Raw genomic sequence first — 27,610 nt, 5'->3', positions numbered from 1 at the left:
AATCCATTCCGGGAGTCCATTCGACTCCTGGAACCATTCAAAAACCAAGGCGTGGCTTCCGGTTGTCTGCAGGAGCTTCCTGCACTCAAGCCGAAGCTGTATTGGATGTTCGGCTTCCGAGAAACGTTCGCAAACCAGAACACTTACTTCCGAGTTTGCAGCATTCAGGAGCCGATTTGTTCGACAACTAAGCTGTTTGAGAACCAAGGTACCACTGTATAAGCATTAAACAAAGTTGCGGCCAGAACTGGCTCTTACTACTAGGTTATTTCTACCGTTCTGGTAATAAAGGACAATCTCTATTTGAAGACTTCAAATAATGTTGCAACAAAGCAGCTTGGAATTATAGAATGGATGAAACTCTTCAAAAAATTGTTGTTAACATAATACATTAGCAATTCTTTCATCGCTTGGAAAACTTCCACTACATTTGCACATTCCCAGGGAGCTTCTCTGTACTCTGCAGCACAGGAAAAAGCTTTGGGTACATTTGAATAACTTTCATTCAGACATAAAACTGTGACGAGCAACTAAAAAAAGTGATGAGCAACTAATGAAGTGCTGCTTACTGTACCAAAAAAAGGGGGGGTTCCTGCTTTACATCAAACTGACAGGATAAGAGGGCTTTAACTTTCACTGTGCAACAAAGGAGTAGTAAATAGATAAAGTGAAAGGATCACGGGTAAACACACTGACTGCATTATAGCTGACTTGCAGGGGTGGCTCTACCAGATGCCTTAGGCCAGAGGTTTTCAACCTTTCTGAGTCCACGACTCCCTTGATCAACTCCCTTCTTTCTGCAGCACCCCTGTGGGGCTCAGGAGCCCAGTTATGTCACTTGTTGCCTGCAGAGCTGGCAGCCCCTCACCCCTTTCTGAATACCGTCCCTTATGGAGGGTTCCCTCAGCCTCCTCTTCCCTCTCCTGGGGAGTCTTCTTGGGAGCTAACTCCTCACACTGCCCCACAGGGAACTGGGAAGCACCCTTAGGCCAGCCCCAGAGGCACCATTTGACTGAGGAACCTGTAGCCAGGGCTGCTGCAACAAACAGCTATGCAAACCTTTGGTAAGCAGAGACATGAGAAAGCATCTGAGGAAGGAGGGAAGGAAAGAGGGACAGAGGCCAGTGTTGCCTGTGACACCCCTCAAGGCACCCCAGGGTGCCACAGCATGGATTGAAAACCACTGCCTTGGACAGTTGATGCTGGAAGGAGGTAGTGGCAGAGAGATGTTGGAGGGCAGAGCTATATGGGCCGAGTAGTACATAACCTGAGTTCCATAAGCCAGCCCGAGGCCATCAGGTGCAGTGGAGGCAGCCCACATTGAAGTAAGACTCAACTGGCAGTCTGACCACCTTCTGTACATGGAACGACAGGAGGTGCCATCTTGTCCTTTGCCTAAGGTAGCAAAATGTCTTGGAGCAGCCTTGATGATTCAGAATCTGATGCAGAGTAAGTATCCCAAAGCCATACTTGCCACTGAAGTTTGTAAAGACAGAGGTAAATCTGAGCTCTTCTGGCAGCCCTTAGAATATCACATTTTAGACATATCTTCTTCTTATGCCTCTTTAGTAGCCATGTCAATAATCTTTGTGGTACATCTGAATTGCAGACAGGGGCATCAATGTTTGTGTGTATACGCGCACACACACATTTTTTAAAATTAATGCCAAGGTTGCATTTGGGTGCCCTTATGCTACAAATGGGGATATTACCTCAGAGCATTATAAACAACTTCCCCCAGTTTAAGAGGGCGTTGTCATAACTGAACCCTTTGATACTCTAAAAAGTGACCTGGAGATGGAAGAAGATACCTTGGAAACAGGGCATTTCTTCAGATTGCCCAAGTTATAATCTGAAGGAGCCTACATAGGGCTGTTGAGAACTGTGAACTAATCTAGGGTAGATTGATTTGCTTGCTTTATTTTTTATTTTTTACAATAACTTGTTTGTTAAAACAATGCTGTTACACATCTGAATATATGAGGCCTTGAGTTAAGGATGCTCAGTTATGGAAGTTCATGGGCCTTAGCTATTTGAGGAAATGGACAGATCTCTACTGTAACTCCATAACCACACCTCTTGCATGTGAAATTTGGACCCCCCCCTCCCTGTCACCATATGAACCCCACAACTTCTTTCTCCTCTGCAAGTCCTTGTCTAAGATGGAAGGGAGCATTCCTAGGGCCATTTTAAAATGATGTTCTTATAACTTGTCACGAACTTCAGGTTACCATGTCAAATGATCTAAGCAACTGCAACAAATGAAGAAGAGACATCAGTCCTTGATTTTATGACAACAGTGTTTTCCAAGTCTGACTGGACTGACAGAACGTCATTTAGCCATTTGCAATCAAATCACCATGTCATCCAATAACTCAGCAATATAATGGGCTCAAAGAAACCAATGAGCACATAAATAAATTTGTGTCTTAAAAATTTATTCCAATTATTGTCCAGTTGAGCACAGCCTGTTTGGACATGCTGTCTGCTGCATTCAACAAACACAGCGCTAGATTAAAGATTAGTAATAAAAAAATTAAATAAATTGCTACATTGTGTTCTGAAGAAACAGATGCTAAAAGAGATCAATCATTACCAGGAGAGCAAATCTTATCCAATTTTCATGGTACAAAAACAAAAATCAATTGGTTTCAGATTTATCAGAGTTGACATTTCTTCACAAATCACAAGATTATGCAGTAGGCATTCTGTTCCTAACAGAATTTGGAAATGTTAAAAATCCACAGTTTCCTAAATCCAAAGGTCCTATTATTTGCTAATCTGGACCCTGCAGAACCACTGACCACAGAAACTGTTAAGTACACAGTATTGATGGATCAAAAGTTCAACACTGCACCACTTAAGTGCAAGCTGCTTGAAACTTTGTGCTAGATTTCACTGATTGCTATGTGAGACCTTGCCATCTTGAATGAAAATATGATTAGGAGAAACACCATGATGACAATGTGTGGATGGTGGGTGGTGTGGGTGTGTATGGTAAGGCCAGAGGGGGGACATAACTGCGGAGTCAGGGCCAGTGGTCTCAGCCTTCCCTCTTCTTCCATGCAATGTATATTGCCTGGAGAATTGTTTCCAAGCATGACTAAAAACCAAACCCCTTTCAAGCAAAATGCTATCCATTGATTGCTTATGATAATGCTAGCTCAAGATATTTTGCTATCTGAAGCAGAACCCTAATGGTGCCTTCCAGCAAGGGCAACACTTTTAAAAGTCTCATGGCATCACTCAGGAACCAAATCCTACCATTAACTATACCCCATAGCTGCACCCCCCTCTGAAGTGCATCACTTTGCCTTGAGGCAAGGCAGCACTGATCCTTTGTAGAAGTCAACCCTGTTGTCCTGAAACCTTCTTTGGATGGAGCTGCCTGTTGCATAACGGCATGCCCTTAACATTTTTCATCCATATGTCTATTTTGTCTATCTGTAACTGCTCTTCCATTGTATTTCCCTCTTTTAGTTTTTAAAAAACTCTTATTTTAAGAATTTTGCAGACTTCTAATAAAAATATATTTTTTAAGCGACAGATGCTTTAAAAAAGGAAAAAAGAAAGGGATTGCTGTAGCTGTCCCGAATCCTTAATTCTGTACCATTAAAAACTGCTCTGAAATGTTTGTCAGTGATTTGATGGGAACTGGTGGTCTCAACCCTAAGAACTCACTTTCTTCTCCAACTTAATTTTTGTCATCTCCAAGCAATCAGAACTGATGAGCAACAATCTACAGAAGGCCACACCAACTAAATCAGAGTAGCAGAGCTACTTTTTTTTTGTATTTTCATCATACGCCGGATAAAATCCTAGAAGCAGATCCTTTTCTCTTCTTTAACCTGTTGCTATAGAAACTTTTTATTCATCAAATATCTTGATTGGAAAGAAAACATGCATGGGTGTTGAGTCAGTCAAAACCAATTTTTAGAAGCCAGGATTTTTTTTGCGCCTGTGAGCATAAATATCATCAGGCTGAGAAAAACAAGGCACCAAGCCAATTTGCTGCTTATTGTGAGGCTGAGAAAGACCTCCTCCTCCCTTCAAGAAGAAACTATGAAACTGTAAGGCATTCCTTCACAATTGCTAGGAGCAACTGTTGTGTTTGTAATCATTGCTGATGCTATAGTACCATCCTGCGTGGAAAACGCACATTCTTTTTTTTCCACAAGAAGTGGATTTAAAGAAAACCAAAACCACAGGCAAGAACACACATAACAAGACAAGAATAATACTTATTAAGAAAAGAATGGAGAACCAGATATTGCTGGACTACCAACTTCCATCATCCTTGACCATTATCCATGCTGGTTGGGGCTGATTGAATTTGGAACTGTACATTTGGAAGTCCAGTTTCCCCATCACTGAATAAAGGGGAAATAAAATTCACTTATAATAGTCCTTAGTATACAGTGTATGGCAGTTAGAATAGTGGCAAAATAGAAGTAAAACAGTCTGAGGAGTTGTTCACAAAATATTGAGAGTGTTTAGATGGGTAGATTATGCAGCCCAACTTAGATAGCACATATTTTTGGATACTACCATATCACCAAGGAATAAGGAACATACTATACTAGCACACATTTTAATAAAAAATAAGTTAAAATAAGTGTCTTTGTGTGCTTGAGCTCAGGCACAGATTATCTCAGCAAAAAGATGACTGAAGACCCGGTTCTTTGCCATCCGAGTTTGCTGTGTGCTAGACCTGGCTTTTAAAATGCCATGTGTCCAGTTAGAAGTGATGAACAAGAACTGATCCAAAGCACAAATGTCTAACAATGGCAGTCTAGACATACAAGTGACCTATATTGCCTGGGGGTTAACGGCATGGATTCTGTAGCCAGAACCTACAAAGACTGGCTCCTGACTACATGGCTCAGTCATTTAAAAAAATGTCAGGGAAAATAGACAGCGCCACCTCAAAACAAATGAAAACTCTCAAAGAAGTGAACCTCACAAGTGCCCAAAAAATTGTGTAGCTTATTCATAGATTGCTCTCCCAAAGGGCAAAGAAACTCCTTCACAGGCGACAATAAATAACTACTGTCCTTGATGAAGACTTGTACTTGAAACACATCCAGCATAATAACAGAAAGTTGCAGCGATTTTGTAAATAAAATACACTATTTCTATGCTACTTTTGCCTGCCTCTTTTTTTCTTTTTCAGTTTCTTTTAAATATTATCCCACCTGTATAGATGTAGTGCTTGGGGGTGAAAGCAGCTCCCATCTGGCATGGATAACATCTGAATAACCCCTGATTGTTAGGAGTTCTCCAGGAGCAATGATTGTAATTAGTGTGTTAGATTCAAGAGAGAATCCTACTCACAGGCTGCAGGTAGTTTGTTTTCCCTCATATTATATCAGCATCCCCAGGTGAGATTAAGGCTTGAAGATGTAGGACTGACCAGCTTCTGCACTTGCTGCTTTCTACACTTGATGCAATATGGACTGCAGCCACTCAGAGAATCCACCTTGAGTTTTATAGTAGCCATCAAAGCTTTTCTGCACTTGGAGAAGTTACTGGAGAGCTCATTAAAACTATAACTATAAAGAGGTTAGACAAGTAAGATCTGTCTCAGATGTTACAGAAAAGTAAAGAAAAAAGACATACATGTCACCAAGAGCACCCATGTAATGGCAACAGGTTATGCCTTTTATTCTCTGGAAGATGACTTCCTTCTTCAGATGTGGCAGATGAAGCATGAAAAGCAGATGTCCTAAGTCCTATTCGGTCTTTCTGCAAATGGCTTAGGTAAACACATCAAGAGGGGAGAGACTGCACAACCACACAAAAATCATTTCCCTGTTACTAAACAGCACCTCACCTACAATGCAGGCATGGTGTTTACACCTGGCTGTTCCTCTGGTTTACTAGCAACAGAAAAACTGCACCTCCTCATTTAACCACCCAGCATTTAATATCAGCTTGCAAGTGCCATGCCTTTGTATTTTCATGCCTTGTGTTATACTTGCTTTATCTCCTTGTTTGCCACTTTCCCATTGTTTTGTTGACAACTATTTTGGTAAATAATACATGCTCTTATCCCAAATGCATTATCATCTGACATATTTCCATGAATGTCTCAAAATGCACTGTTTGCATGCTTACTACTGAATAAGAGCAGAGTAAGAGCAGAATACATAGAGTTGCAGCCCTGTGTATTAACAGAGAGTCATCCTTTCAAAAACAAACAAAGAAAGAAACCACTGACATCAACAGGCTTAAGTTAACAATGATTTCAATGGGATTTTCCCTCTGAGTTTGACTTAGCCTGATGCAACCCAAAGAGAGCTGATGCAGAGTAGTGGCTAAGAGAAATTCTCTGGTTCAAACTTCACTTCTGCCATGAAATCACTAGGCAGACCTAAGCAAGCCATGTGCTCTCTCTCTCTCTCTCCCTCCCCCCCCCCCTTAGTCTCTCCCCAACCTCCAACCTTTAACAAGTTAGGCAGTAATACTAACTTGGTTTTTTGTTAGGATTGCACACTTTGAACACGTGGTCTAAGGGCCAATGTATCTCCTGGGGAATTTTCTGGGAGCTGCGTTTCAGTGGTGGGTGGAGCCAGAGGGGAGAGTGGGTAGCCTAGGGAGAGTTTTGAGAACGAGCGAGAGAGCTAGTCCTGAAGGGCTACATTTGGAACCTGGACCTGATGTTCCTTACTCCTAATTTAAATGTCAGATAAATGTTAATTATCATTATTTACTTAGAAATAAACTCCACTTAATGTGTTGGGATGTAGCTCCAAGTAAGCATGGGCAAGATCAGAAATGCAAGTTCTTTGTCTACATTATGTCTATACAATACACATATATAGGCAGGGTTATAGGCAGTGGTACTTATAACTGCAAACAAAATCTTTTAAAGCATATGTGCATTATCTACAACTATTTAGCTGCAAAACAATATGTGAGTCTTCAGCAGGTAGTGTGAGTCCTGAGCTTCATTTTTAGCATAGAAAGACCCTAGGGTGAATACACTTAATAACTGTGAAGAAGCCCTTATTTTGTGATTTGTATTATAGTAGTGCCCAAAGGACCTTCCTGCATTGGTTCATCATGCACAAGCACACAATCTGTTCCCCCAAAGAATATCCTGGCTAAATTAAAACAAGCAGGGATGTGTGACAATTTATCATAATAAGAACTATGCCAGAGTAATTTAATCATGCATTTTCATAAGCTAACGCCACAGACAATACATTGCTTCCAAATGACTTTAAACGTATCAGCAACTTTCATGTGCCAGACAACCCGACTGCCATGATATGCAGCTTAAAAAGTAAAATAAAAAGTTTGGTAGAATGAAGTTTGAAGTAGTTCCATTTTATGTATATAGGTTGGTAGCACTGGTTTGGAAGCCACAGTCTGAACCAACTTCCTAATACAACCATCAGTGGTAAAACTGCATGATTTTCATATGTGTACATGGGTGTACACCTCACCCCTGATACCTCTGCGTACTTGCATGTGTAAAGGAGCCCATAATACATTAGAACAGACTTAGCACAGGCTTCCCCCAAGTGCTCAGTGACCAAGCAAGATCCTTCAACTGCTGCATGAGTTCCTCCTTCATCTGCTCAAGCACACGCCTGTGTAATGTACAGAGCTCTTCCAATGGTCAGCATAATGTCAAGGATTATTTTCAACTACCTAATCTCTCTGCTCTCAGTTCAGTGGTAAAGAAAGTATGTAGGAAGTGATGGGAAAGACCCTTGCACAAGACTCTCGGAGTGCAGCTGATTGTCAAAGAAAGCAGTACTTGGCTGGACAAACAATGGTCTGACTTGGGATAAGTCCGCTTAATAATTGCCAAGATTTGGAATCAAACCTGGAATAGGGCTGTCGGGACAGCAATATTAGATAGGTAAACAATGCAGTGTTGGGAGCCAGCTCTATTTGTGGTGGCTGCTCTGATACAACTAGAATTCTACTTCAGAAACACATTAGTATGGCTTATATTGTTTGTAACCTCCATGTGATCTTCAGGTGAAGGGTAGTATACAAATTTAATAAGTAAATAATAATAATGATGATAAGGCCTGATGAGGACCTTTCCTACTTGCTGAAGTAGCAACTGACTGATATCTGAAGGCAGAGGCCTTGTGATGAAGCCCAGAAAGCGGGATTAGGACAGAAGCATTGCATCCCATTGTCATTGTTAAACTGCTCTTGATCTGCTCAGTGCCAATATAGCAACACTTTTATTAGTCTCTCCCTGGCACCACACAAACTGGTCCCTCCACCTGCTCCACTCACTCCTCTGTGATGGACCTAGTTCTAACAGCCCATAGATGAGAAGTCTGTGCTTGAATTTTACTCAGAGTGTAGTTAGGAGCTCAGATGATTGAATGTTTGTCTCCACATAAATGTCAGGGAGAAGAATAAGCCAGCACACCTTTCCTTGACATCTAGTTTTACATATAAAATATAAAAACTCAGCATAATGCATCCAAGATTTACATCTCCATTTGCTGTTTAAGTACTAGTCCACCCACAGTGATTAAGGAACTGCAGCAGACACCCTTGCCCAGACAGTGACTCTGTGTCAGAGCTGAAGCAGGAATTCTGCAATCTTCTGCATCATCCATAATTATCACCTACCCACATTGGCCTGGATCATTAACCAGTGGTGAAGAGTCTAAGGTGAAATAGCCTAAGATAGAAAAACTTATAAGTGGCTACCCCTGCAAGGAGTGATTAGAGTGAAACCCTCAAACTAAGTGACAGGAGCAGTTTTAAGGTCTTCACTTACATTTGGATGGCAAAAATTAGTATGCGATACAAGTGGCATGCACTGCACCACACTTGACGGCTGATTTTCAATTGTAGAAGGGATCTCAAGTTTTGTTTCTTTAAATCTGAGCTAATATTTATCTACAGTATAGTTTCCAGATTTTCAGTAAACAATTCCTGGGGGGGGGGGGGGATATCCGCAGTGAAGAAAATTACTTGAGTGATATATGTACCTCTTTTTATATCAGTCATTAAAAAGGTGACAATAATATGCCATTGGTGCAACATGCAATTTTATAATCACATGGAGCAATGACATCTTTTGTGCCTCTCACCCTCCCTCTAGAAACTCTACCTGTGATCACTTCTATAGGGGCATAATCAACCTTCTCCCCTCTCAAGCACATCCTGACTCATTCACATGGACACCAAAATCTCAGAATCTTGAATAAAATGTTCCTGACACAACACACATATTACATTACCACAAATCATGCATCCTGCATAGGTGCCCTTGAATGGTTTTCATGCCCTCATTACCATACCCTGCAAGTATCCCAGAAAAACCAGGACATCCTGTTTTTTCTCATGAGAGGATGGCGGCCATTTTGGGCACCATGATCTCGTACGATTTCGCACCACAACCCTCCCTCCCCCCAAAACTATTTTTTTTCAAGGCTATGAGCTCAGGCGGTGCCTCCCAAACACATGTTTTTTAATGCTTTGCCCAAATAAATCACTTGGGGGAAAATAGGGTGTGAAATGGTGTGAGATCACAATGCCCAAAATGGCTGCCATCCTCTTGTAAGAAAAAAATGGAAAATGGCATTCCGGTTTTTGTCTTTGATGTGTTGGAGGATATGTACTAGGTCATAATTCCCCAGCAATTCTCTCTGTTACCAAAAGGCTAGGTCAGACACATACACACACACTTCTGGTTGCTCCTGCCTCTCACCAAGAATTCAGCCCAATCAGGGAGTCAAAGTTACTAAGGGGTGCTGTCCTCGCCCTAGTGTCTCTCAAAGAGACTTCTTAAGGACAAATTCCTTTGGTGTCAACCTACTTGTGGTGACCCTGGCAGTAGCAGGCCTGCCACCTTAGGCAACATTCCTTTTAAGCCCCTGTGGGGCTGATGGTAAAGTCAGACACAGTGTCTGCCACTGGCAATCAGTCTTGGCTGGCTCTTCCTGAAAACCAAGCAAATGAACCACTAATAGAGTGCGCTACTCACTTTTTGCCTGGGTAGATAGTTATAGGCTGTTACAGCAGGGTATGGAATCTAGGGGGCTATCAGTTAAACATTATAGCTCACAAATTCATGATGGAACTCAAGCACAACTACCTTTGATAGTTTAATGGGTCAAATGAAATACATTTCGAGCACCTGTGTATATTTAGCACACAAGCATATTATACTGTCCCATAAAAATAGCTTCCATTAAATTTATAATAAGTACCATTATGCAGAATTAATTAAACATCCAGGTTTGAAAATAAGAAACTAAGTTACTTGATATTGTCAAAACGGTAAAGGCTGCTCTCCCATCTTTGTGTTTTGCCAGAAATCAGCTCTAAAACGTTCAAGGAATAATCCACAAAGCACTAGGGAGTTATGAAATGAATGGTGGTAACAGAGCAAGCTATGTGATTGATGCTGCCCAGAGGGTGCTATCTAGTGCACAATTAGATCAGTTTAAATCTCATCAATGGAACCTTAAATATGCTAGATTGTACTCTTAGGGTTTCAGTCATGTTCAGAGTTATGTGTCCCTAGTTCCCATTGTAATCACTAGGACATTTGTGGCCACAAGCAGCTGCAGGATGGCAGCTTCTTGCTGCAGTCCTTAACATACTGAGGGAAGACCAGCTGATCTCAGGTGAACATACTTGAATTCTGTGGAACTCTGTGGAATGCAAATATTCAGCAGGACTGAGGACTCTTTTCCCTAATGTGCTTGCATTGCTCACACAAGGAGACTTTGAAGTGGGGCGGCATTCAGGGACATGATTCCACACCTACATAATAGCTCAGGTGGTAGAGCCTGAGACTTTTAACCTCAGGGTCGTGGGTTCATGCCCCACATTGGGCAAAAGATACCTACATTGTAGGGGGTGGTCCCTTCCAATGCTACAATTCTATGATGAGTGGTATAGGTAGCAGAGGGCATACTATGTGTCTTGCAGCAATTTTAGATTGGCTCCCAATTTACGAATGTTTAGGTTTTAGAAGTCAAATCCAACAGCAATAATATAAACAGGAAGGGGATGTAGATTAAAAGCTATGAAACCAGAAAAGCATATTTAATGTCAAACTGTATCAATGTCAGAAATAAAAATTATTATATGGCAAATGAATTGAAGTAATTCACAGTTTGAAAACAACCATTGCATATATAAAATATTAGATTTCTGATTCTAAAAATATAGAGTTAATTGCCCTCTTTATGGTCTGCAGTGAAAACAGAAATAACGTGGGGGGTTTTGGTGTTGGTATAAAGGCAATTACTCATGTTGACCAACTTAGGCTCATTAGAAATCACTGGCATATATATCATCAGTGGATTTTATAAAACACATTAAGTAGCATCTTGCAGAAGGCGCATTGGAACTCAACCCCCCTCAGCTCACCCTATGCTGTGATGACATTGCAGGCGATTGTATCATGAAAAAGATAACAATATTCCAGTGTGAATCTGTAAGCTGTCAAAGTGTCAAAAGGTGTGGGGGGGTGCCCTAAAACCTTTCACTGAAAAGGGAAAAGAATTCCCAAGGTACTAGTAGGAACAAAGATGCATGCCAGTCACTGGAATGCTAGGGAAGCTTTCCAATCTGTGCAATAAATTATTTTATACGGAAATAGTCACTTAAATAAGTGGCATTCTAATGTGATAATCTGTTGTGCTCCCCCCCCCCTTTTTCTGGCAACCAGCATTTGTTGCATTCTTATATTAGCACAGCAGTACTAAACCTACTAATGAGGGAGGAAGTTCTACTGAACTTCATGGCACTTACTTCTGAGTAAGCAGACAAAGGCTAAGAAGCTGCCGGTATGAGTTAACAAGACAACCAATCTATTTCTCACATGTGGGAGACGAAGTGCTAAACAGGAATCTTGACTGCACAACTTCAGGTTATAGGTGGATGACTCACATGGCTGAATACTTCTCCCTACAAATAAAGATTTCTGGAGAGACTTTTAGACTGAAGTGTGACAGTCTAGGTACAGGTTATACAGTAATATAAAGTCAAGTGAGAGGAGCTAACAAAACAACCCCTTTCCATGCCAGCATTGCCTCAGCCATTGGGAAACTGGTGTGGGAAGTAATCACTTTGGCACTGGGATTAGGCAAGCAGGAAACTAGGATGCCCATATGTACAACTTTACAGAGGACAACCCTTGATTTGAATTTCTGCCAGAAGGAATCCAGGCTAAGTCCAGTCTAAAGGCAAAGAAGCATGAGAAAGGTAGAGCAGGGGCTTTGAAGTTGTCCATCAACTATTAGTACTTGGACAGCAGACAGAGCAGGCACGCAGGTGCTGTGGTCAATTTGTGGCTCTCGATAGGAATGCACTTCAGCAGTAGCACCCAAACAGTTCAATAGGCCTGAACAAAGATGTTCAGATCCACATGCACATTGGCTATCTGGGCAAAGCCCAATTTTCATATGGTAATCTCCCTTGCTGGATCAGGATTTCATGCAGCTATGGCATTTCCCAAATAACAATGTCCAAATTTTGCATTATAAAATGCAGGTGAGGGACCTTTGGCCCTCCAGATACTTTTGGACTACAGCTCCTATCAGCCATGTTGGCTTGGGTTGATGGCAAATGAGTCCTACACTGGTTCCCCATCCTGGTTACAGGGCAGCCCCAGGTAACTACTGGGAGGAGGAATCAGTCCTCTTTCTGGTCTATATAACAAATATGTCAATGTAATACATTGGTTATGCTATAGCCTTCATTTGTTCTGCCTGTTTGTTCTCTCACTCAATCACAATTAAAGAGGTAAGTGCATAGATGATTTTTTTTTTTTTTTGGTAAATCTTGAAAATGAAAGGTGCTCTTTTTGATAAGGAGGATACAGTGAAGTGTCACAATTTGTTTCTTGCTTTTGCCTTTAGCACAGGTAACCAAAACTGTTGTGATTTAGGCAAAGCACTGCAAGGAGTTTTAAAACAATCTGAAAAAATGTAAATAAATTAGATAATGAAATGGAAATAGTATACATTGGGAGCAAAGGTATAGCAATTCCTTTAAAAGGGAAAGGGGAATCTCCTGCCTCCATTACACATTGCACTATATTGGAAACTGTATAGGATGAACTGATGGTCTCTGGCAACACTGTCAATTTGACATGCCTAAATAAATTATGTGCATCAATAGAGACATCTCAAAGGTGTGTCTTCCTCGGGGACATCGTAGATACCAATAAATGACAATTCAAACATTGAAAGAACAAGTCTATACACTTTTGTTAAAGTGACATACAAAAAATAACAAAATACTGTTAATTGTTTAAGGGTCCTGTACTCCTCCATAATATCATTTCTTACACCTCATGGAACATCCAGTTTTGTGTCTTTCAGCTATGGTGCTAACCTCTTTTGTGTGAGGATTACTAAAAGTTTTAATTAACTGAATTTAATATGAGGATGATTGGAAGTGTTAATTGAAGAAACAGTTTTCACCGACCTTAGACCATGTAATTGCAAAAGAACTTTTACTTGTTATTCCCATTAATACCATCTGCCCAAATCTCTATTTTGTTATATCTACTCAAGCTCATTTAACAGTTTATTACAAAATCCACATAGGTTATTGATTATAGCATTATGGCCAAGGTATTTCAAGCTAATGCAGCACCTGCTGGGTGAATACAATTATGTTTCAGGAGGCCATAACAGGGTCCTCCTTGGTCCTCCATCTGTATAGCTATCTGAGACAGAACAGAAGAGATTTCAGAAGATTTGGGATTTGTTTAATTATGAAATGGTTTAAGGCTCGTGTTTTCTCATTAAAATAAGCACACTAAGGGAAAACATTTTAAGATACTCCGCTACAATGATTTACACTTGAGTCCAATATGACATTAAATTAGATAACTAGCATAATGTGAATTAATAGGTGCTAATCTAGGTCAGTGGCAGTGTGCATGCAGCTGGCCCTAGCTTCAGACCCTGCCATCTCCACTTAAATGACTGCAACTTGTGAAAGGTCTTAGCCAGAGAGACTGGAGAGCTGCACTAGTGAAACTACCATTTGATTCATTATAAGGCAGCTTCTTGAGAGTCCCATGGACTGCAAGAAGATCAAATCTATCCATTCTGAAGGAAATCAGCCCTGAGTGCTCACTGGAAGGACAGATCCTGAAGCTGAGGCTCCAATACTTTGGCCACCTCATGAGAAGAGAAGACTCCCTGGAAAAGACCCTGATGTTGGGAAAGATGGAGGGCACAAGGACAAGGGGATGACAGAGGACGAGATGGTTGGACAGTGTTCTCGAAGCTACCAGCATGAGTTTGACCAAACTGCGGGAGGCAGTGGAAGACAGGAGTGCCTGGCGTGCTCTGGTCCATGGGGTCACGAAGAGTCGGACACGACTAAACAACAAAACAACAACAACAAGGCAGCTTCCCGTGTACATATAGCTAAATCACGTCTGCGTGGCTAAGAGACCCATTAAGTTGAATGCAGCCCATTGACAGCATATGGCAGCCTACCTGGCACCTCATTAAGGCTCCTGATTTTGCTGCCTGCCCTAGTATTACTCCAGAGACTGTGGGGCTTACTGAGAACCTGAGAGGCTGCATGACTGATTGAGCTACATGGTCACAAGCTGTGCAAAGTCTGATCAAAATAGTTACACCAGCCTGAAGAATTACAATGCTTTATTGTTATTTATTGCACTATGAAAGTATGTATCTGCACAGACAGGCAGCTTGGCAGAATCTCAAGGAGGTAAGCATCTACAGCCCACTGTGTGCATATTATCCTACAATACATTTGAGAGATCTAGGCCATGTTCCAAATGCAAGAGCCTGCAAGAGACTGAGTGTGTGCAGTGGGGCTTAGCTCTCTTTTGATGGTGGAGATGCTTCCAAAGTGTTCATGGTTGAATGGAGTGCCAGAAACCCTGCAGTGGAACACGTTCCACAATGAATTGTCCTTGAGATACCTGCAAACAGCAGCCTATTTCTTTTGAAATTTTGAAGCAAGGTGATCAGTTACACATCAGCCAAAAATAAGATGTTAACATTTAAAATATAAAGGAAAAAGAGAGGAAAAAATAGCATCAAACTTGAATATGGTAACATATGCATGGTCACAAATTGAGCAATAACTACTAAGATACTCAAGACACTAACAATCTTCAACATTCTGCATGAAAATATCACACACACACACACACACACACACACACACACACACACACACACACACAATGTAATATATACGTAAACACAAAAAAGACTTGCAATTGCCTGCCTAACTGTGTGAACTAATATTTGGCAAGACAAAATATTACAGTTCACACAAGCATCATAACTAAGCTTTTCAGTTAAGCCAAGTAAGCTAATCCTGCTGCATTGGGAAAAGCCTTTCACAAGCCACAATACTGATGTGTTAGATCACAGGTAATAAGAACTTACCTTCTGACACATCAGAGACTAATGTTAGTTGACCTAACCTAGTCATGTGCTCAGATTTCAATGGATCTACTCTGACTAAAACTTAGTTGAAAACCACTCAAAGCCTGAAAGTCATAAAAGCGTTTATTTGAGGGGGGCAGAACTAGTATGCCTGTGGTCCACCTCATCAGGGACCTTCTGTTTTTGCCATCTCTCTGGGACTGCAAACAGAACAGTGTGCAAGTCCTGGTGGACCACAAAAATAAGTGGTTGGTGGGCTGCATTTGGCTTGATGTCACAATTTGCTCTGGCATGGTAAGAAATCACTCTGGTTAGTAAGATTTTACTCAGGACTGCCAATGTTTTTTCCAGATCTTCCAACTTTGCTTTGTCATTAAAATGAAGCCAAGAATCTCAGGATTCTAGGCAAAACTATGCTATGTTTGCACTGCTGATTGTCTATCACATCTCCTTCTGTACCTATATATACACAATGAAACAGAGATGCACATACACTCACACACCAATCCTTAACTGATTATTCTTTTGAAATGGCATAATATTTTCTAGTAAATTCATTTTCTTCAAAATTGCATGCAATACAGTCTTATGAAGCCAATTTTCTTTGGCTTATTTGCAGACTGGTTGTCTTAATATCTGCTTTTGTATACACAGTTTTCAGACTTTCCCACTGAGATGCTCTGAATTCTAGCTAATTCTTCCATTAGGTTTTTCTAATGAATGCCTATTGGTCTTCTTGCTGTTGAAGTAACCATTATCCGATGTTTACTTCCTCTAGGTACGCGTTCCAAATTATATAAATCCTCTGTTTGCTGTCCAGATTTAGTAACTGTTATTAGCTGATGGGAAAACATCAAATAAAACAAATAAAAAACTAATCTGCCTGTGAATAGCATCCCAAAGTAATATATGACTGAGGAGGCATTTGTCAGGTGCTGTATTTACCGCAATCTAGGCCTAGAAACAACAGCAAGTGACATATCCTTGGGAGAGGACTTATGAGATCAAATTATAACATAATTTTATGCATTTATGTGTGTATCTGTACAATGTTTGAAATCCATTAAGGCTGGAATCCTCAAGACACTTACCTGGGACTCATTGAACTTTGGAATCGGGATGCACAGGATTGCACCGTAAGTATATTATAGTGTTATGGATAGGGATGAGATATGTTTCACAGCTATTTGCACTGTGTGGGCAACCTTGAAAAGAATGAATACGTTCTGGGAAGCTATGACATAAACAGGGACACAACTCTGATCAGCTGCCCAGTTTCTAACCTTCAATTTTATGAAAAATGTGTGACGTTTAGTTTTAGTGTTTATACTATTTTTGTAAGTCACTGTGGGCCACTTTAGTAAGGAAAGCAGTTAATGAACAAATTGTCAATCAGATGATTTTTTTTAACCTATTATAGTCTAGATTCTGGCAAAAAAAGGGTTTAGGTCCCCCACACCCTCTCAGTTACAGACAGCCATCCCTGTAGTATCACAGTGTCACACCAGGGTAAGCAGACCTTGAACAGTTCCCTTACACATAGAAATAGGATGTGTGGGCCCCAATCCAGGAGGGCTTCTTTGTCCCTTCTGTGCAGTAAAATGCTCAAGGCACACTGCAGCATATGCAGGCTTTCCCCCTCCTGTTTGAGAAAATACAAAGGCCCTGCATTTTCAAGACAGTGGACAATAGATGTCTTATGCATGTCATCACCTGTCCTTAATTGAAGTCAGATGAATGCTGGAGAAATAAATGAGGGTTCTTCTCTCACCTTGCCACACCCACAAATGATTTTAACTAGAGAGAAAGTTCAGTGCACTGAAAACCTTTAGTGACATTCGATAAGCTCAGGTATGCAGAACAAGAAAAGGCAGTGAAAGGTCTCAATATTATTGCGTGCAATGAATTCCTGGCCATTATGACACCAAATTACCTCTTCTCTTATAGAGAAATTATTTCCTGGACACCTCAGACATGGCTATGACATTTGACAACTACTCTGAGCTATAATTGGGATTGGACTCTAAACTTTTAATGAGATCCTCGGTCTAATGCTGACAACTTAGAAATATGTCACATTCATATACTCGGCTGCTTGAGGAGCCATGACTGTTAGTTCTCACTCATCACAGTGTGAGATCTCAAGACAAGGCATAAAGACCACTTAAACTCTGACTTTTATTAGACCATCACCAAAGTGGATTAAGAGAAATATATTGGACAGATTGGCATGCATGATGCTCCACCTATACATGATTGCTATTGGGTGGGGTTCAGATGCACTCACAGAAGGGCTTTTAGCTCAGCAGAGGCATCCACTAATGCAGGAAAAGGGAAGGACATTCTTGCCAAATCCCGCCTTGCAGTCTTCTCACTTTCTACTCTGTCCTGGAAGGATCCCAAATTCCCTGGAACTGATTTCCAGGGGGTAACAGAGGCTACAACAGGAGGGTGAATCTGCAAAGCATTGGCTCCCCTTCCATTGCTGGATGCTTTCTATAAGGGCACCAACTGGATTCACAGAACAGATTTAGCAGTGCAGGAGGGAGGAGAGGAGGAAAATGTTCCATCATGCAGGAGAAATTCTTGTGCTTATAGAACCAAAGCCTTAGTGCTGCACTAAATGCAACCCAAAATTTTCTTGTTGATGTCTCCACCATTAAATTGTTATGTCCCCTCCCACCCCCTTTATGCCAGGGATAGCCTACTTCAGCGTGCTTTATTTATGGAGAGAAAACATTGCAATGCAGTTTTCTCAAAGATGATGGGACACCAGAGTATAGTTATGGATTCCCCACTAATGTTGCCATATGCTCAAAGAAAAAGAAGCTCAGTGTAAAATCATATGGCAGCAGAATCCAAAGCAGGAATTTATTATTATAGATAACACGGCAGAATCTTCAGCAGCACAGCCATGCGTGTCACTATTACCTGCCACATAATAGTTCCTGAGTTTCTCTCCTTCTCTGTTACCTCCCTCCCAGTAAAAGCAAATTAAGTGAAGTTCTGTCTGTACAGAATATCAATACATCACACATGACTTCAGCAGCAAGACACAAGGCTTAAAGCAAGGCTACCAGTGACTATTTTGAGACATCATATAATGAGCTGAAATACACAGTCATGTGCACACTCTATATGGGAGTGAGTTCTGCTGAGCACAGTGGGACTTCCTTCCACATAAGATAGTCACTTCAATAAGCATTGACCAATAGCTTCATAGCTTCTTCTAATAGCATGAAGATCCATCTCTTAATCAAGCTATACGGGTATTTTACTTACTGTCACCCCTATCTAGTTCTAACTCTGGGATTGTCTACATTTCCCCTTGTTCTGTGCCTAAAAAGCTTGAGTATGAGCAGTTTTCTGCTTGTCCCATATTTTCTAGGTATGGGCCTCAGTGGTTTTCTGTTTGCCCCATCACTTTTCCCTGGAAAACCACTCTTTTGTGCTGAATTGGAGCAAACACAGGGGCGCCGACTTATAAAAAATATTGGGGGAGCCCGCGAAAGCTCATGAATAATAAATAAGCTCATGAATATGCAGATAAAGTGGCACCGCCTCCTTGTGAGCGAATAGGGGAGAGCGTGCTGCGCCTATTAATCAGCTCCGAAGGAAATTGGGTGGAGCTTTTGCTCGGGAGGGAGGGCAGGAGGCATGCAGCCCGACCCTGTGCATTTTGGGCTGGGGGAGGGGCGGCGGTGGCGCTCTGCTGGAACGAATTTTTGAGGGGGCTCGGGCCCCCTCAGGCCCCATGGAGTCGGCGCCTATGAGCAAACATCAATGTGAGAAAAACCTGGTTGACATTTGCTCCAATTCAGCAGTAAAGATTGGGTTTTCCTGGGGGAAAGTGGTGGGACAAAACTGGATGAGATGTTCCATGGCATTGCTGCCTCTGGCCTCATAAGTGGAAAAGAGCAGTAAGACAGTGAATGGCCATGTGGTAAATGTTTTATGGTAGCAAGTGGACTCCTCACTCTCCCCTTCAGCCTATATACACCATGGCACTGCAATGGCCTGAGGGGTGCTGCTTGGCTTGGACAAACCTGAATGAAGATTGTCTCACTTCCTGAATGTTGCTAGTTTAAGGTGGGATTCAATCGAACGCAGCAAATTCAGGCTGCATAATTATAGCTGAGTAAGTGGCTTGCACAACAGAGCTGCTTCCACAAAAAATTGAAGTTTTTGCCATGAGAAAAGGGATTGGGAAAGTGTGGGATAACAATTGCTTTGATGTAACACCATCCAGCCTCCATTAAATGGCCAATGCTATCTAATCTTTTTGCAAACAAATCAGTATTAATGCTCAATAAGCAAGTCATCTGAAAGTGCCCTAAGCCTGCTCTAGGGATATTTATAGAGGAGAAAAGAGGAAAAGAGGGCATGGAACTTGGGCAACCTGATCCAGCTCAGCTTGTACATCTCACCTTCCCTGTTCCATCATGGGGACAAAAGTGCCTGCATAATAGAGAACTATGATTAACTCAATGAAATTATAGGACTGGAGTAGCTAATACGGCTTCCGTATGCTATCAGACAACTCCTGTCAGCACTGGACAGCATGATCAATAAGAGCTGTAGCCCAACAACATCTGGAAGTCACTACACTGGCGACCTGTTTATTAGACACTGGGCTGCAGATCTGGACAGCAAGACCCCTCGAGTCTCCTCCAGAGAGATACATTCATTTATGTGAATAAAGACAACATATTAAAACTTCCCTGATGGTTCCTCTTTCTCTCCTTGAGGGGGGAAAAGCATGCTGGTACTGCATCTCAAGTGACAATGTAACACCCGGGGAAGCCAGCAAGTACAGCAACGTGAATATTTACAATGGACATGTAGATAATTTAAGAAGTTTCTTAGTATAGTTTTGAAAAGTTAAGGTGTGTGTGGGGTCTAAACCTGCTGCCAAAGGGCAACAAAGGCATCAATCCTACTGTGCTCCTTTGTTCCCTAGACAAAGACGTTAGAATAAGTTCAACCTCAGTGTTAGCTGTTGTCATGCTGATTTATGACACCCAAGCTTTGCAAGTCTAGCAACATGCCACACTGTCCACTAGAGATTTGGCAGGGACCAAACTTGTTTATTAAAAATACTGCTCCAAACTAATTGAACTTCAGTGACTGAGGTGAAATGATATTTTTTTTTCCTTTCAGGCAGTTTGACCCTCTCTAGTTGCCTTTCTAATTTTGTAGAAATTTTTTTAAAAAGAAGAAAATTTCAGCCATTATGGAACTGCTTTTTTTTTTAAGTGCTGCAGTGCAGAGGGGGAGAAGCAAGCAAGCAACATACATGAGGATAATTGAATATAGTTGCAGAACCCACAACTAGCACCCAAGAGACTGCTGTTTGTGGAAAGGAGGTGAACAAGAGAGAGAGAAGGTAAGAGGAGAGACTTCAGTCCTCTCACCGCCTACAGCTTCCTTCTTCCTCCTGCTAACTTTGCACCTGCTGAGCCTCTCACCATCAGGCAAACCAGCCCTAGCAGCTGAGGGTGGCAGTAGTCTTGTGACATCTGCATCTACAGTCAATCTACAGTAAGCCTTCAGAAAATAAGCTTAAGGGCAGGCTGCATTACAAGTTTTTCTTCTGAATCATATGGCGATAGCCTCCATGCCAATATAAACACTACTAGGAATTTGCAATACTACTGCACAAACTCTTCATAGGAGTATCCCAAAAAGGAAACATATTTTACTTTTCAAACCTTTAAAAGACATAAAGGGGGTAAATACCTAATTGTTTGTTCTCTCTGTTGAGGATAGTAAAGGTATAGGTAAAGGGACCCCTGACCATTAGGTCCAGTCACGGACAACTCTGGGGTTGCGGTGCTCATCTTGCTTTACTGGCCAAGGGAGCTGGTGTACAGCTTCTGAGTCATGTGGCTAGTATGACTAAGCCTCTTCTGGCAAACCAGAGCAGCTCACGGAAATGGTGTTTACCTTCCCGCCGGAGCGGTACCTATTTATCTACTTGCACTTGACGTGCTTTCAAACTGCTAGGTTGGCAGGAGCAGGGACCGAGCAACGGGAGCTCACCCTGTCGTGGGGATTCAAACCACCGAACTTCTGATCGGCAAAGCCGTAGGCTCTGTAGTTTAGACCACTATCCCTGTTGAGGATAGTACTAGAGTTAATAGACTTAAAGTATAGTAGAACACTCTATCTATGTATACATTCTTGATGAATGTGAATGGATTAGGATGCGGTAGCCAATGTGCTGCCTTCCAAAGGGATTCCAACTCCCATCAGCCCCAGCCTGCCCAGCCAGTGGCCAAGACTGATGGGAGCTGGAGTCCAACAAGACCTGCACAACCTGGCTTTAGCTACCCTGGTCTAAAAGTACCTATCTCTGAAGGAAAGGTGAAGCTAAGGAAGTGTGGAGTTGATCAGTGTCTGGGTGAAGATCACTAGCATCTTCATATAAGCTGCTCTCAGCTTTCTAAAGGAGTGCACAATATAAGTATCAACTCAATTTATAAAATCTAGTTGTCAACATTATTCCTCTGTTGCACTTCAAAGCCAATATGTGCATCCTGACAGAAAATAAGAAATGGTATTCATTATGCTATTGTGTTTCCTACTCTTCGGGTAGCAATAGAATCTAATGGCAATCTGGAAAATATCAGAATTTGCTATCCACAGGCACGATTCCAAAACAGAAATAAATCTTCATGTGTCTCATTGGTCTAGATGAAGACATACAGAACACTATTGTGTCTATCTCATAGTTTCCCATGAAGTTTATCTACCATTAAATTTAAGAATTCCATTCAAAGAGGTGCTAAACCAATTTTGAAATTAGAAAGCTGACAAAAAATGTGTTTGAATTTTGACATAAATATTCTGCCATGTTTGTGGATGATGTGCCTTACTATATCTTCCTCAAGCTTATCATCTGTGCATTATTTACAGTGGAATTTCATTTTACCTGTTAGGTGATCTCCCAGATTTATGAGGGAAAGGACTGAGATATGGGCATTATTTATCTTATTGAGCATCATCATATTTCCTTGGGCTCTGTTTCTATTACACTATTGCTTATGTATGTTAATATGTAAGAAAGCAATAAGAAACTTCAAAACTTTGTCTAAACCTAGCTGTAGAAAATGAAAAGATTGCAAATAACATTAAGGCCAATTTGAATCCAGCTTTTCAAAGCAGGGTTTGAATAAAATGTGTTGACCGTACCTCATATTATATTCACTTGCAGGGGTGGTCCAATCACAAAGCAATTTCACACCATTGTTTCAGGCAGCAAGCATGTGTGTTTTGGAGGAATTGGTATCCTCTGGGACACTGCTCTTGTCTTGCTGCCAGTCCAGGTGGACCTACAGAATCTTTGCATGGATGAGAGGTGTCTGCAGGACTAACACCATTCCCCCCTCCCCATCCTGGCATGCTCTGAGAAAAGATGTGAGCAGCAGGTTCGGCAAAACATTAAAGTTACTTTCAAGTAACTTTACAAGTTTATTTAACTTTAAACAAAGCTTCTGGGTGCTGTGCCCAAGAAGAGGTCACCTAGCTACCTTGCCAGGAATGCCTGGTGTTAGGAATGGCCTTCTCCCTTAGTCCTTTCTCAAAGCGAACCAAGACAGAATAGAGGAGGAAAGCCCATTGGCATTGTGGCCACTGCAGAAGCAAACCCAAACAAATATAAGTGGGCCAGGATGAGGGTTGAGGTGCAGCAGTGACAGAAGCAGCAGCTGGGAGGGGAAGAAGAGGGAGACCAGACGTGGCAAAGGGGAGAAAGAAAAGGTGGAGGTGTGACAATGTCTCTTCCCTCACTTTAGGTGGCAGAGAGTAGTGTTCCTGTCCTGTTCGCTTGCCACAGAGACTGAAAGCTAGTTTGCTAGCTTGGCTGATCATTTAGCTCAGCATTTAGACTGCTAGAGTTGCCTGGACAGTTGCCTAAACTGTGCTTCGCTGAGGGTTGGTATTGTACTACCAATCTTACTATATGCTTGTGAAACATGGCCCACGTGTAAACACCATCTCCTCAAAAGATTCCATCAATGGTGTCTCCAAAAAATTTTACATATCACTTGGGAAGACAGGCAAACTAATGTCAGTGTACTAGAAGAAGCAAAGATCACCAGCGTTGAAGCAATAATTCTTCAACATCAACTTCGTTGGACTGGTCATGTTGTTCGGATGCCTAATTATTGTCTTCCAAAGCTATTCCGAACTTAAAAATGGAAAGCGTAATGTAATGCTGGTGGTCAACAAAAGAGGTTTAAAGACTGTCTCAAGGCAAATCTAAAAAAATGTAGTATAAACACCGACAATCGGGAAACATTGGCCTGCGAGCGCTCCAGGTGGAGAACAGGATGAAAGGGAGATATGTGCTAAGAGGAAGGCACGTTTGGCAAACCCTCACCATGATTAACTCCTGCCCGGAAACCTATGTCCCTATTGTGGAAGGACATGTGGCTCCAGAATTGGCCTCCACGGTCACCTATGGGCACTGTTAAGACTGTGTTCATCGAAGACAATCTTACTTGTCTACGAGTGATTGCCAAAGAAGAAGAAGAAGACATGTTGAAACTAACAAACCTAAATTAATTAGGACCATTAACTTCAATGGGTCTGCTCTGAGTAGGAGTAGCATTGGATATAAAACTGAATGCTAAAGTGAGCCTCGAAATTGACATACCTTCCCCCAAATTTCTGTGATGAACCAGGGTTCAAAGTATGTTTGTGCATAAAGAACAAGGCCTTGCTTTTATGATCTGCCTGCACCTCTTCCACAATGGACAAATTGTGTGACCAGAACGTATGCGCATAATTCACACCAACAGTTCTCTGCATGGTGGGGGGAGGTCACAAGCTTCAGGTTCACTCCAGCACCCTGTTGTGTATACAAACTATTGTGGGGAAAATATCAGAGTTAAAGCCCCTAACCCAGGGTATTCAGCTTGATTTCCAATAAGTAGGATTCTTCATCATAACTACCTGCCAGGGTGCAGCATGAACCAAGCCTAAGAAATAAAGGCTATTTGAATTGCACCTTGCTTTTAAATAGGTTGTGTAAAAGTGCATCCCATGCCAGCAGCTCTTATTTTATGCAAAGCATTACCAAAGCGAAACCATGACCAGAGGCAGAATGAACACAGTGCAATAGTAAGTCACAATGTGTTCCATGCTGCTTATTTCCAGCATCTGTAGGACTGCAATATTAGATCACTTTCTTACTTTCTTTGCTTTTTTAATGTTAAGATAACCTGCACGCTATAGTCAAAGTTCCGCAAGTGACTTTCCTGAGTATGCTTGTATTAGAAACAGAAAAGATGAAATGAAGGAAATACTAACACATCTTCTTTAGAAATAACCAGCACAAAGAGTAGGATACTGAGTGTCTTTCAATAGACTTTAAAAGCATTAAACATTTTTAATTGTATGAGCCCATGTATTATCCTGCCTGCATTAACTGCCAAGTTCCTTTATTACATTAAATTGCAACATTAATTGAAAAATATTTTACTCCTAATTTTCCATCTGAATATTCTCATTTATATCTGTGTCTTCTCCTAATAAGAATATACACTAGAAAATTACCTTGTAATTGTCAGATAGAAACTTATTAGAACAGAGTGGAATTGAATTTGTTGGGGGGAGGGAAATAATGAAGAATAGGTTCAAAGAATCAATCTTCACAGACTATTTTAAGTGAGTCTCGCTGATTGCACTCTGTTATTAGTGATTTGTGAGATACAGCGGAAACATGGTATAAATATTTACTCACAATGCCAAAGAGACTGGAGTGTTTTTGAGAATAAGGAAGGAACTCTGAAATAAACATGAAAGGCTGTATCAATATATATTCCTAGGAAAAAGTATGACCAGGTGAGGGAGAATATTTACTAAAGGGAAGCTGTCTTGTTTATATCATCCAGATAATTCCCTAAATGTATCTGATACACTGTAAAAGTGTTCTACTGGTTTCTTGATATACCTCACCTGATTCTTAGGATCCAGTTTTGGACATGGACGTCCTCCATTGTAAGGCTTCTCCTTAAGCCACTTGGACCGGATTTTCACTCCTGTTCCACAAGACGAACTGCAAGGGGCCCAACTAGACCAGTCACTTAATTTGCAATCAAATGGACAAGGTACCATACAAGGCTGTTCAACATAACCTAAAATAAAAATGTAGGAAAAACAGAACAGTGAAAATTATCTTAACACTGAGATATTTATCTAATTAATAGTCTGAAGGTCATCTGTCTTGGAATGGTGTATCTGGAAAGTTACATGGGAACTAGGAGGGTTGGGCATTTCAAACAAGTGATTGTTGCTTAGGAGTCCTATATTTCTGTCAACTCATTGGTTCTTCACATTGGTCTGGTTCGTACATAACACTAAACTATGGTTTAAATAAACCTTAAATTGATAAACTGTGGTTTCACATTATGTGCATACTAGGCCTACTGATTTGTTAGCAAAAATAAGCCATAGCTTACTGACCTTAACTATGATTTAGCATTACAGTTTAAGTGTGGTTTATTTGTTTGTCCTTCAAGCTTGAGATGCTAGAGAACAGTGACTGAAAAGTTGAACTACTCTCCATGCTCAGCTGCTACCACTAGACATGTCACTGAAGATGACACCACTGCTAAGTCTGTCTGGAGACAGGAACCTTTCCCCACGCCGACTTGCCTTCCTTACACAGCCAGGGCACAGAGTGGAGATGAACATCTGGAGGAAAGTTAAAGAGGCTGTTCTCCATGAGGACTAGCTTTCACTTTAGTTATTTTTAGAATAAAATAAAAGTTTAAAAGCCTGTTGTTAAAATTTTACAAGTCATGCCTGTGCACGTGAGCATGGGGCTCCTAAAAATGTTTTACGAGCAAGACAAATACCTCCGCTGAACAGCCAACTTGATAAGTTATTTAATGTATATGCTGATCCCCCTATCGACAAATTTATCTTAGGTTTCCTCCCCATAAGCAGCCATTTGAGGGATTCTCTCCTCCCTGCCTTGGCTTCAAAGCACCAATCCTGTTGTCTTCATTTCTTCCCTCCCCTATCCACATTACATCACAATCCAGTGCATGTTTACTCTGAAGTAAACTCCATTAAGCTTAGTGGGGCTTGTGGCCAGGCTGCATTCTAAGCATTCCAGAAAGCCCCAAAGCTGAATTCTAAACAGTAGAAGGGGAGGGAGAGTTCAAATCATATTGGAAGCCCCAGCACACGAAAGACAGATAGGAGATGGGGTGAGATAGGTGGTGATGTGATGTTAGCTGGAGCAGCAGCACCTCTACAATAATTTCCCTTGGGACATTCCCTAAACCTATATATATGCACACACACTGTAGTCCAACCCTTCATCTCTTTCCCTCAGGAGACAAGTGTCAAGTTGTGGGGCACAGAATCTCGCCTGTGAAAGAAAACGAGTCTCTCCCCTCTCCATGTTTTTCTTTTTTGCAGTTTGCAATGAAGTTAGATTGTGACTCCCTCCTCCCTGAGATACATTCACATAGCAAGCATTCATGGGGTGTGTGTGATGTGGGAAGAAATTATGTTACAGTGCAATGTTAAGAGTGATTGGTGGATAAAGATGAGCAGTGGAAGGAAAGGTTCAAGAAACGCCAAGATCTTGTAGCAACAACCAGCTGTTGACAAGAGCTGGCAAAGAATGTCAGGAAGATTTCCATACCCTTGATTTTGCAGCTAGCCAATGGGAAGGAGATATGGTGATGCAGTGATGCAGTGCCAGTGGTAGGATACTGCAAAGGTTTTCATGAAATATGAAAAAGGCAGGAAGTAGGCGGGGGAAACAAGCCAAACTCTCACAAACAAGCCAGAATGTTTTTGATCGTCTGTGAGGTGGCCTGTGGTTTAAGTGTGGTTTTTTTAAATAATAATAATAATAATAATAATTTTTTAAAAATCCTGGTTTAACTTTGGCTTGATACCTGAACCAGCTCCCTGAATGACTATTGCTATCAATAATTAGAGGAGGCCTATGCAGTATGCAAGTATGGCAAAGGGACAAACCCCTTCACACAATAAAAGTTGATAGTTCAGCCCAGCTTTCCCAATTGACATTTTGGATTACAACTTCCATCATCATCAGCCAGCATAGGCATTGGCTAGGAAGGTAGTCTAAAGCACCTGGAGAGTATCTAGGTTTGGTAAGGCTGGTTTAGCCTGCATTGACACAGTTGAAGTTATAATAAGAGCTGAAAAGGGAACCCAAAGAAATGCTT

At 41.4% G+C, this 27,610-nt stretch overlaps 1 protein-coding gene across 4 annotated transcripts in view; it reads right to left on the bottom strand.

The window, feature by feature from the left end:
* THSD7B (thrombospondin type 1 domain containing 7B) overlaps positions 1-27,610 on the bottom strand; it is a 413,810-nt gene that overhangs the window by 60,343 nt on the left and 325,857 nt on the right. For all 4 annotated transcript variants that reach the window (XM_083493189.1, XM_083493188.1, XM_083493191.1 and 1 more), the window contains one exon: positions 25,356-25,534. In XM_083493189.1, coding sequence (XP_083349315.1) covers positions 25,356-25,534 — 179 coding nt within the window. The remainder of the gene's footprint in view (positions 1-25,355; positions 25,535-27,610) is intronic.

This window comes from Podarcis liolepis (assembly GCF_965112155.1).
Source record: "Podarcis liolepis genome assembly, chromosome: 1".
In the NCBI taxonomy this organism is placed as follows: Eukaryota; Metazoa; Chordata; class Lepidosauria; order Squamata; family Lacertidae; genus Podarcis; species Podarcis liolepis.
Note: the sequence above shows the minus strand (reverse complement) of the source record. Positions and strands in the feature narration are given on the sequence as shown.